The sequence below is a fragment of the Protobothrops mucrosquamatus genome, unplaced genomic scaffold (genome assembly GCF_001527695.2).
Source record: "Protobothrops mucrosquamatus isolate PMUCROS unplaced genomic scaffold, P.Mucros_1.0 scaffold1969, whole genome shotgun sequence".
Classification (NCBI taxonomy): Eukaryota; Metazoa; Chordata; class Lepidosauria; order Squamata; family Viperidae; genus Protobothrops; species Protobothrops mucrosquamatus.
Window position 1 is genome coordinate 209,219 of NW_015388086.1, and position 12,504 is coordinate 221,722.

The 12,504-nt window shown below is 37.4% G+C and overlaps 1 protein-coding gene across 1 annotated transcript in view; it reads right to left on the minus strand.

The window, feature by feature from the left end:
* Positions 1–6,585: 6,585 nt before the first annotated feature.
* IFNGR1 (interferon gamma receptor 1) overlaps positions 6,586–12,504 on the minus strand; it is a 20,530-nt gene continuing 14,611 nt past the window's right edge. Inside the window, exons 5-7 of the mRNA XM_015823730.1 lie at positions 12,222–12,393; positions 10,310–10,422; positions 6,586–7,612 (exon numbers count right to left, since the gene is read on the minus strand). Coding sequence (XP_015679216.1) covers positions 7,169–7,612; positions 10,310–10,422; positions 12,222–12,393 — 729 coding nt within the window. The 3' untranslated portion in view covers positions 6,586–7,168. The remainder of the gene's footprint in view (positions 7,613–10,309; positions 10,423–12,221; positions 12,394–12,504) is intronic.

Genomic DNA, 12,504 nt, shown 5'->3' on the forward strand with positions numbered 1-12,504 from the left:
AATGGGGTCGCGACCCATAGGTTGAGAACCACTGATCTAAAGGGACACAAGGCAAAACTAGTGGAATTAGGTCTGCATTAAGGAAGTAAGCTGCTATCAGCAACCATGTTCTTGCAGATAGCATCATTAGCATTCAGCAAGGCTCTTGACTAACCATACTTTATGGTGTTCTGCTGCCATTTCCTTTTTTTTTTTTTTTAAAGAAAGACTCTGGAAAGCTACAAAACTAAGTGAGAACAGTGATGCCACTCTTTCTAAAATTGTCTTGCTCAGGTTTGAGGCTTGTTCCAGTGGTTTTGAACTTGTATCTGAAGATGGAAACATGTTAGACCTTTTGCTTTGGAATAGTTGCTATGTGATCTAGATGTGAAGATATTATCAACCTTTTATCATGATCAGATCACTTCCAGGCCCAGGTGCAAAATTGATGGCCACCTACGATCTCCATAGGGCTGGACCTATTCAAATCTATGCCAGGTACCAGATGAATCTCGGTGGCTTTTGGTGAATAACTGGGGATGTTTTTGATAATCTGGTGGGCAAATTTCCTGAGGGTTGGTTTGCTGTTGGCAATGTGAGGTAAGCTGGATATTTGAAAACACCCCGAGAGGCCTATCAGCCAATCCTAGATGGTTCTTTCATTCAGTGCAGTATCAAGCGCCCAGGAAATCGGGAGATTCAGGCAGTTCAAATGAGTATAAAGGTTTAAGCTTGCTACAAGAATCTGGCCAAATGACCATTAAGGGAAATGTGGAAAAGATAAGAGAGGCATTCAAGATGGGCTGGGCTTAGATCTCTTGCGGGCGTGAAGGGACCTGTGACTTACAACGCGTTTGACCCCTCCCTCAGGCTCAGCCTTGTCCTCTCCTACATGCAGGCCTCTGGGAGATGAAGTGGCAGAAGTGACATGTAGAACACCAGTGGAGGAAATGAAAAAAAATAAATCTTGACTAAGCATTTGGGCCTGCTTGGTGGTAATAAGAGTAGCAAAATGTTTTCACTTCTCATTTATTGGACCACTAGGTCTTATCCAGCAGCTGTGTTTCAGGGAGCTAATTTCCTGCTAAGACCTACTGCTAGCCACTCTGGTCTGAGGCTCAAATTTACTTGACTCTTCAAGGGCAAGGTATAGGGGGTTGATTTGGACATCATTGCCTCCAATTATCTGGGATTCCTTTTGGCTTGTAACCAATGAAGAGGATAGTGTGACTTCTGGTTTGGATCCTTGTCCTTCTCTCCCTTTCTTGCATCTGGGTGGAGGGATTGTTTTCTGGATTTGGGAGCACAAAGCCATTGAGAGAAATAATCTGGCAGTTTGGGGTGTGCTATCATCATGCTGATGACACGCAGGTTTTTGTTGCTGACCCCAAGCCAGCAGTAATGCTACTGAAGTTCTCTCCTGGTTCCTGAAGGCTGTGAAGATCTGGATGGGCAAAAGGAGACTTAAATTGAATTGTAGCAAAACAGAACTACTGTGAATCTCAAAACCCTAGTATGGCAGGCTGTTACTATACAGCAAATTAAGAGTTCCAGTAGTCCTTGACAATGTGTTTCCTAACCAGGCCTATTCTTGAAGAACTGATACATTGGAAGAAACTGCTAGCAACTCTCCATTTTAGGGAGGTGAAAATGCCGAGGCTAGAAGTCAGTTTTTGGTGGCAACACCAATCCTTTGGAGAGTGGCCTTCTAGTGCAGGGGTCCCCAACCCTCGGTCCATGGACTAGTACCGAGCCGCAGCATGCCAGCAACCGGACCACACAAAGAAGGAAAGCCCCATCCGCATGATGCAGGCAGCACACAAAACCACTCCCCCTCCGGTCCGCAGAAAAACCTCTCTCCATGTAACCGGTCCCTGGTGCCCAAAAGGTTGGGGACCTCTGTTCTAGTGGATGTGAGGTTGGCTACTGCTTTGGCTGTTTTCCAGAAGAAACTCAAGACAGAGTTCTTAAGGAGCATGTAGGCCTTGATGCCACCTTGGCTGGGTTTATAGATTGGTTTTTGTTTATATATTTCCCACAGGGTTTTGGTTGTCCTGTGTATTTTTATCTTTGCAATCTAGCAATAATTTTGGGATTACAGCAGTCTATAAATGTGATACATACATGTTTTGTTATCAGTCAGTACCATGAAAGGCTTCATTTTATATAAGGTTTGCTGGAAATAAAAAGTGTAATGTATCATCAGAAAAATTTATACATTGTGTATGAAAATCAGACTCCCAGTCTCTTGGAATCACCTACTGTCCAGATGATGCCTTCTACGTTTGCTGAATGCAAAACAAGAGTGCCATCTACTGACAATATTTCTGAAATTTATTTGGTTTGTAACTTGCATACTTCAACTCTTACTAAACTTCTTTTTAGATTCATGGTCCCAGAAACTCTCTCCTGATATTGCTGTATTGTACTCTGAAGGAAACTGCTTTCTTAGCCATTCACAATTAAGTGGTGTTCTTAAACAGCTGTTTTTAAAACATAAACAGATTTAAACAAACAATGATATGTTAAAAAATAAAATGCTGCATAAAATATGAATGTTACAATATTAAGTAGGGGACTTCCGAATTAATTTAAAAACATTTATTAAGACAATGAGCAAAATACCACTGAAAACATAACAAAAGAATCTGAAATGAATCACACAAAAGCAAAATCTTGCTATGTACATACTTACACATGTGCATTTCTAAGCATAATTATATCTTTACAAAATTCAAATTGAACATTCTATTTAAAAGGAATTATATACCCAAAAGAATTCCAGACTTATTCGTGAAATTTGAACCTGAAGCCGTTCTCAGATTTTAAAGATCTGAAAGTTTTCTGCATTTGATGTATTTTATGTAATAAGGAGATTCCTTTGATGTTAAATAATGTGGATATATTCCAATCTTCAAACACAGTACATGTATTTATTTGATAGGATATATGCACCTTAATTTATACTAAAATGTTAGCTTGAAATCAAATTGGAACTTGTGACCAAAATATTCAGCATCAATAATTAATTTTCTAGTCCTGTAAAGGCTTGTTTTTCTAACTCTTGAATGATCATATATACTGATGTTTCTAAGTTTGTGTTATTAAAGTGTCGGAGAAAATAGGAAAGGCACCAGAACTGGTTTCAATTTTTTCAGTCGTTGAAAGTAAGTTTTAAATATGAATTTGGGATAGTAAAGTGTTGTACTAGGAAATGAATTCTATTTTTTATGTCCCAAACTGCACAGCTAATAAAACTGTTGAAAAGATAGCACATATATTGTATGTAAGATTGTAGAGAAACAAGAATTGAACATTTTACTACTTTTGATACAAATAGTGCCATAACACAGTTGGATAAACATATTGAGAAAATAACTAGTTTATCCAAAATGAAACTTTGGAGCATCAAAGGTTTGAAAAGCAACAGCTGAAAACTAGGACTGGATAAATGTCCTTTGTGAAATATTTTGTGTGTGTGTGTGTGTGTTTAAAGAAAGCCTTTGGATACTTGTGGTATTGTCTGAGAGGTTTCCTCAAAATTACTATTTTATTTAGTCACTGGAATGGGTTCTTAACGAATTTCAGTCTATTAAGGAAATTGCTACAAATGTTCACCAAATATTCTGATTTATGTGATGTTATTAAAAGACACTCAAGGCCAATTCAGAGTACGAAACAATAGTTCCTATGTTGAATGCTTCTCTACAAATGGGAACAGCAATACAAATAAACACTTTTCAGCCATTCTGAAAAATCAAAGCATGTTTACTTTCTTTTTAATACTTGTAAACAGATCCTGAATGCCATAAAGTCAGACTACATTGTATCTACAGGGAGACAGAATGCCTTAATCCTGTAGATAAGAAATTAGTTTTATGGTTTTTAAATTTAGAAAGCTTAGTCACCCAAAGAAAAACATACCCCAACCCCCCCCCCAAATCACAATAGTGCAAACTTGTGCCATTAGGTATAAAACCCCAACTCTTCAGAGAAAGCTGCCTTTGCCTTGTTCAGTATTTTCTCCTAGTATCAATTTATGGTTTGCTTCTTCATTTTCTTGACCATTTTTGATAGTGTATGTTCTCCTCACCATCAAGACCAAAACAACAACCCAATATAGGAAAAAACTCTGAACATAAATAACACCAAAATAAATATATTGTCTGACTCCAGCAGATATATAGGAGGTGGACTAGGCTGACCAGATGCTAGACCATATGACAAATACAAAGAGTCATGGTGTAGTATAAAAAACTGGGCATTTATATGGTGCAGCTGGCTATGCATAATCTTCTCCTAATTTATGAGGCTGGAGCATCTGGTGTGTTGCTGTCATGAGATCTGAATCTTTCCCCCCAAGCAAGCATATCTTTTGTGTATCAAATTTTAAAAAGCTACCCTCCCAGTCAACTAAATGACAATGTAATTGGGAGATACTTTATTCCTAAACTGTTGCTTGCAGTATCTTGTAAGCTGTAAGGATACAATTTCAGAAGTTGTGTTCCTCATTTGAATAGCGGTTGTTTAATGGATAATTTGTTTACTGAATTGTTGCCACAGCCTTTCCAACTGTAAAGGAAACTAGGTTGTCTCTATTACCTTACAATGTGCTACAACAATCCAAAAAGGAAGGTTAAACTGTATTGGATCACAACAAATCCACAATACATAGTGTGACTGTGTACCTGAACTGAGGCATTGACAGACAATCGTAAGGTCAAGAAGATATACAAGGAGAATCGAAGACAAGAGAATCTATGAATATAACCTTATGAGTAAGTCTATAAAATGTTTCTAGTCTGCTAATTAATTCAGCAAATTTCAGTTTGCTTTTTGCTAACAAAAGAAGAGTGGAGATACAGATAACTTTACAAGTAGTGATCGCTTAATGATTGAAACTGGCAACTCAGTTGCTAAGCAATGTGGTTGTTAAGTGGGACATCCCGTGGCCCTGGTAGACTTACAACCTCATTAAGTGAAACACCTGCGGTTGTTAAACAAGACATTGTGTGATCGTGACTTACGATTTTACTGCCAGCATCTCCATTGATGCTGCTTGTGGAAGTCAAGGGAGAAGTGTGCAAATGATGATCACATAATTGCAAACGCTGTGAGTCATGAACACCTGCTGGGTGTAAAGTACGGAATCTCAAACTTGTGACCACAGGGATGCTGAAATGGTTTTTTGAGGACTGGCTCTAACGTATCATTGTAACCTATGGATGATTGTTAAACCGGGCAGATGTTAAGCAAGGACTACCTGTATTTTTTTTGCCCTTGCATTCTTTATTTTGATATAGTTGCTGCAAGATACGTACTGTCAAGGAAAGCTATCCTGTAATAAAATGATAGTCATCTCAACGTTTAACATCTATTGGGGTCCAGATCTAAGTATTACTGATTTATATCTTGCCTTTCCTCACAAGATCAAGGCCGTATAGATACCAGTTACTTCGCCATTCCCCCTCCCAACAACCCTGTGGGGAACACTGGGCTGACTGGAATGACTGGGCCAGTCACCTAGTGAACTTCTGTGGCTAAGGGTAGACTTGAACCTGGCTCTCTATGGTCATAGTCCAATACCTTAACCACTACAGTTCACTACCTCTCAAATAAATTGTAGTGTTACCAAACTAGTTAGAGTCAAGGAAGATAAAACCTTTGTTTGTAAAGTACAATGGATTAGTCTAGCTTCACTAATCTGGTACTTTCAGTGCTATTGGGAGTACAAGTCCCAGATTTTTATTTTTCGTGAGGATTCTGGGAATTGCACTTTTGGAGATACCAGGTTTGGGGAGGTGATTATATCTCCCTGAATTTATGGACTGTATGTAGAAACAAGAGCCTTAATGCTGGCGGGCCATTTCATGTGTCACAGCTGTAAACTACTTGTTTAACACTTTCCAATGCACAGTGAAGATTAATAATCACCTGGCAAAATATATACTGTAAATATAGACACTAAACAAATGGCCCAAGTATTTACCATGGCCCAATTATTTGCTATAAATGATGCAAGTATTTTCCATATCTGCAAAGATAACATATGTTCATACACTTATGAGTCATATATAGTGTACAGATCTAACACATGCAGAAACCAGTAAGCCTTTTTACATAAAGTGAAAGTCCTTGATTACAACATAGCTCCATTTACTTACTATGGTCTTCCCAAGTTCTTAACGGAAATGCCTTAGCTCAGTGGTGGCGAACCTATGGCACGGGTGCCAGAGGCGGCACTCAGAGCGCTCTGTGGGCACGTGCACCGTTGCCCCGGTCCTAGGCCTTCAGCTGGGTTTTATAAAACCTTTTCGCTTTAGGCCTCCGCCGCCGTGTACAAAAAAAAAAGGTTCAATCAATCAGTCAATTTTAACTTCTTGCAGGGAAAAAAATGATCTTGGAATTGATTGATTGAACTTTTTAGTCCCACCCAGACTGCTGTTACCACCGCAGCCACGCCCACCCAGTGGGCCACACCCACCCGGCACCCGACAATGCATAAGTGGGTTTTGGGTTGAAGTTTGGGCACTTGGTCTCTAAAAGGTTCGCCATCACTGCCTTAGCTGAAACGTATGCTTTTCTAGTATTTCTTTAAAAGTTGGACTCTTTGTATTTTTCTCCCATCAGCAAAAAGCCAACTGCACAAACTGCCCTTACTACATATAGTAAACTACATTTCTAATATTCCCAGTCTCTTGTCAATTAATCCCTCTATCTTTAACCGTCTTTATACTTTTGGCAGGAGAAAAATAATTGCTCTGAGAACAAAGGGCAGAATAGTGCTCTCCAGTTATTCCAGGACACAATCATCAAGGCCACTAGGAAAGAATTATAGGACTTATAGTCTTAACATATTTAAAAAATACCGGCTCCTTAATAAAAGGATATCAAAGTAGCTTCTTGGCATATCATGAAACCATTCTATTAGAATCTTACGAATATCTATTCAAAATGGAGTGAATGCAATAAGACTTATTTTTACCAAGTATCTATAGGAGTGTAGCTTCAGTTCAGTTCTTCGACATCTACAAGTGCTCATGTCAGGTTTTATACCATCAAGCTATATGAAGTCCCACTGTACTGCAAGGATTAAAGTGCTCACAAGCATGGCTGTGGATGCTTCTGATGAAGTTTCCAATAATGCTCTTTCATAGGAAAAACGGTTTTTCCAATTTTTGGAGGGTCATCAGAATTCTTCTCCAGAACTTAGGTCTACCCAGTGGGGTTTGTCATACCCAGATGGTTTTATTGAGCACCTTAGGACAGTGGGTTTTTGGACATCTGCTCTGGGAAGATCCGGATTTTGAAGATCAGGACATGTGTCTTGGCCAGTGATCGATTTAGAGTAATCTGTGACATTGTCTTCATGAATCTGTTCATTTTCAGAGATTTCTACAGCCATATCCTCTTGGATGCTCCTTGCTCTTTGGATTCCTTGGGAATCATCGATATCTACTTCTTTGCTATAATTGGGATCAGCGATATTTACCTTCTCAGCGACATCTAATTTCTCTACTGGTTTTTCATCTTCACACGTTACCATTGGCTTGTAGGATGTTGATGTTATAGTGTCATATTTGCATTCTGACTTAAATTCGGCATTGCTGACTTGGTTTCTTACCACAGCCACCTTTAAAAAAATGTAACAACAACAACAAATCAGTCATCCATTCCATTTTTTAGAACTGCAGAAAGAGATGAAATAGGAATTATAGCACAGGGCTAAACTATCCCAAATCTGGCAGGTGAAACTAGGACAGAGAGATCTTGATCTGTCTAGGTTTTTCCTAGTTGAGAATGAACAAATTCTCTCTCCCTCTGTACAATTGGTCCTTGATTTAGGACCCTTCCTTTAGCTATCTAAGTTAAAACAGCACTGAAAAATGTGACTTGTGATCAGTTCTCCTACTTATGTCCCTGCCGTCACATGACTGCACTCCAAGTGCCTGGCCATCAGCTTGCACTTACAGTTGCTGTGTCCTGCATTCATGTGATTGCCATTTGTGACCTTCTCAAATGGCTTCTGATAAGCAAAGTCAATGGAGAAGCCAGTAAGAGGTCGCAACTCATGGTCTCACTTAAGGGCTATGGGAAAAAAAAGTTGCAGAAGTTTCTATTGTGATTATAAATCAAGGACTACCTGTAAAGTCCTATGGCACTGTTCATGCATCATAACCTTTTGCTGAAAGTTTACTGAATGAATACTGAGCAAAGGGGAACACAGACCAAGTTAATATACGTGGCTATATATTTTAAGTGATATCTGTTATTTTGACATAATCAGCTAAGACACTGAGAGTCTCTGTGTGATTGTGGTACCATATAAATGTGATAGGCAATTAATTAATCAATAATCCTAACAGATCAGGATCATGGAGAAAAACTATGTAATTGCTATGAGTCAACAACCTGATAACACATAATAAATCCAAAGTCCACATCATTGGAATATGTTGAAATTTTTCCTCAACTACTGAGTAGTGAATTTAGATGAAATATCTTTATAATACAATGTGCATTCTAAAGTTAAACATTTTATTTGATGGTACACTACCATTTGTGGATTCTAAAATTCATAAGCTTGGTCAGGGAACGTGACCAAAACATGTGTAATCCATGATTCACAAGTCATTTGGTTTATAGTTTTAATGGAAATTGAAATAAAACTAAGAGGAAAGATACTGGAAGACCAACAATTAACATTCTGGACAATATTGATGTTACATTCATCCAATTAATAAAACTTTATCTTACTGCTTTCCACATGAAAACAAGTAGCAATCATATACCTTTAACACTGTAACCCAGGTTCTTGGGAAATATTTAATAGGCAGATAAAAATAAAAATCCAGTCTAAATAGTTGTCTGATTGTTCAACCAACTAAAATAATAGTAATAATAATAATGAACAATTAGAGCACGACTTGAACGCCATTGGCATTGACAATGTTGCCATCAGTCAATTGCAAAAGGTGGCTTTATTGGGAACAACTTTCATCCTGCGACGCTATCTGTAATACCATCAAACATCCAGATCTGCCTATCCAGGACCTTGGGAAGGATTCGATAGGTAGACAAGAATGCCAATCCCAGTCTGAACATCTGGCTGACTGTGCAATGAACCATAATATTAATAGTGATAATAATGATGATGATGCAACAGTTAAATGTATCCAGTAAGATAACAAATATAAAGACCTGCACTGAGAGCCACACTATAAGATTGATGGGGATGCATATATAACTCATGCTTTGCTATTATTGTCAACATTGGTTGCTTTGATTGGGGGTATTTCTGCATGAATAATACTTAAGAGAGATTCTGCTCCTGAATACAGATAATACTAGTTGCTGGATTTGGTTGCAAGTAATATGTAACAGGATTCTGAAATTAGTATTGCTTAATAAATATTCCTTTGCTTCTCTTTGATTTTGTCTTATATTTGAATACAAAAACGTACTGTCAGGCTGTTACACCCTTTCCTGAGAAATCTCATAGAAGCATTAAGGAAGTTAATGGAAAACAACCTCCATAAAACTTAGATTGCCAGAATTAGTTGGCATTTGCCCAGTTATTATGTTAAAATTACTACAAGCAATTATCACAAGACCAAACAAATGGTCTCCTTAAGCATCCAAAAACACTGGTTATTAATGTCCACCTTAAGGACAAATAATTTGGCTAACCAAAGAACAAACAAGGTGTTTTTAGGACTTCACTAGGATCCCTTTTTTACTATGGCTTTCTGATCTTATTTATAATGTTATCATGGCTGAATAAATATTGAGATTGCTACTAGCCTTCTATGGGTTCTGGGGATAGTGAGGTGCCCCTGATATTTTTCTCCGCAAAGCGACGCCTCATTGCAGCAACATAAGGCTTACTAGAGAGCACTTCTAATGACAGAAATGTCGAACTCACAAACCCACTGTAATGGTCTGGGGCAGGGGTAGGCAACCTTGGCTCTTTTATGACTCGTGGACTTCAACTCCCAGAATTCCTGAGCCAGCCATGCTGAGGGGAAAGGGAGAGGTTTCCAAGCTGAGCCATGCTGGCTCAGGAATTCTAGGAGTTGAAGTCCACAAGTCATAAAAGAGCCAAGGTTGCCTACCCCTGCCCTAGACAAAGATCTGATAAATGAAAATTGAGTGTGAAGGAGAAGCAGTGGCAAAAGCATCTCAGAAGAGACCCTCCCCTGGTTTTTGGGAGAGTAAAAGGAAGGGGCAGGTGGGGTACTTTCAGATTTCCAAGATTATGTTAAAGTAACCTTGCAATAAACATAAAGCTGGTAGCTCAGACAGAACAAAAGATATTGGGGTAACTTACCAGAGATTTTGGAAGCGTAATTCTTCTCTCCCGACATTTTATAAAGACTACGACAAGAATGATTGCCAGAGTAACCAAGGCAATAATTCCAAAACATAAAAATAGGGTAAAACCTACAAAATTAAAAAAAGACACGTTATTGTATAAAATTAATGCTGAATGCCTATTATCACCATGTGATGTACATTTTCTATACACCTCAAAAAAACAGAAGATATATGGTTATCCAGCAGTTAACTGGTCCTTCTTTAATAAAGCATAATGAACTCATGCAACTCCCTAAACACACAAATGTATGCAGCCACTGTCCAAAAAAGCATAATCCAGTGTATTTAAATGAATCCAATTGTAAAATCATTTTATACTGAGGTAGCTAAACTAGCTTGATATCATAGCAAATTAGGGATGGAGAAAACCAACAGATTGAAATACTTCCACAATAATATTTTGTACAACCAGTGCAGCTCCAACTTTGGACAACGGTACAATTATACAGATATAAATACTTTCCAGGACAGAGATCATGAGAAAAAAAGCTTCATGGAAAGCAAAGACGACAGAACCACTTAGAAAAGCAGAACAAGTACATACCACAGTTAGAAATAATATCAGTAGAAATATTTCACTCAGCCTTAAACCTTGCATTAGTGCTTGGATGTTAAACTGTGTACAAATGTATAAAAATATAAATATTTTGCTAAAAATATGCTACTTTAAAAAAAGACAGCTCAGAATAGAATTGCCAAGTCCTATAAAACAGATTCAGGACTCCCAACATTTCTTTTCCTCAATAGGATGGACTATCTCTTCTCTCATTTACTGATTTTAATTAGTTGGCAGGAATTAGTTGTTTCGGAATAACTTTATAAATAATTGCAGCGTCAACTACAGATGCACTTTGGTAATAATTCCTGCTATGACTATACCAATAAATCCATACTGTCTCAAAATGTTAATATATCCTTGAAGAATTTTCAATGAGACTGTGACACTAATTCCTATAATGCAGTTGTTTATAAAGCTAGAATTTACTTTCCATGTGCAATTTTTCCAGCCTGAAACTCTTGGTCCAATAGACTTAGAAAAATTAGACTTTTTTTTTTTAAAAAAATTCTAATTCCTAAATTTATGAATGGTCAGAATTACCTACATTTAGGACCCCTGAAATGGATATTCATTAGTTGCAACTTCAATTGTCAGTATAATAAATCATATAATATATCCATCTTTCATAAAAAGATATCACTTTAGCAACAATTGAGAAAACCAATAATTTGGAAAGGTATAGAATTGTGCATTATTTTTCAAGAGTTAAAATTTGAATAGCCTTCCTCTTTTTTTTTAATTAAAAAATGGGGAAGAGAAATATGCTACAATCCAGTTATAAACTCCAACTAATTTCTCACTATTCCAAACTATACATTTTGATTCTCTAGCTCATTCTTTTAAAAGCACAATCTTTTGACAAATTTGGTAGGGAAGAAGCACCACTGAAGAAAACGATGCTTAATTCAAAGTACACAAAGAGGTTCAACCTAGACATACACTATATGTTACTTTTATCATGACGTTCTGCAAGTTGAAATGCAAATTTCAGCATTTTAAAATCAGATATATTAAATTTATCATCTCGAAATAATGGTTCTTTTCTCTCAATATTACTAGATGGAATTTATAAGCAAAGAGAAAAGAAAACTGGAGGATGGGAGGGAGAGGAGAGGAGAATCCAACTTATGCTTTTTTGCTCTCTTCTGCTTGTCGGGATTTTTCAATAAATAATACTTTGCAATACACTGAGAGAAAAACCTTTCCCACAGACATGTAAAAATGAGATGCTGATAGAAATGTGTTGAGCTTTAGGATGGAATATTCTGTACAATTTATCTATTTACTGAAGATTTAAAATCTTTACCTAGGCGGGACTTGGGAGTTGGTGAGATGCATTTTTCTTCTGATTCTTCACCAACCTTTGTTAGTGTCGGTGAAAAGACTTGAATGGAAATACAGTAAGAGGTATCCAAAGAAACAGACAGAGGTAAAGTGGATGAGTCAAGATACCAGTCCTCTGAGATAATCTCTTGTCGCTATAAAAAAATGAGATATATTGCAGTTAGAACTTCCTTTAAGAAATATAAACATAATAAGCAGAAATAAATGTACAGCACGCACAGTTTTCTGGAATGTTGTTTCCAAAC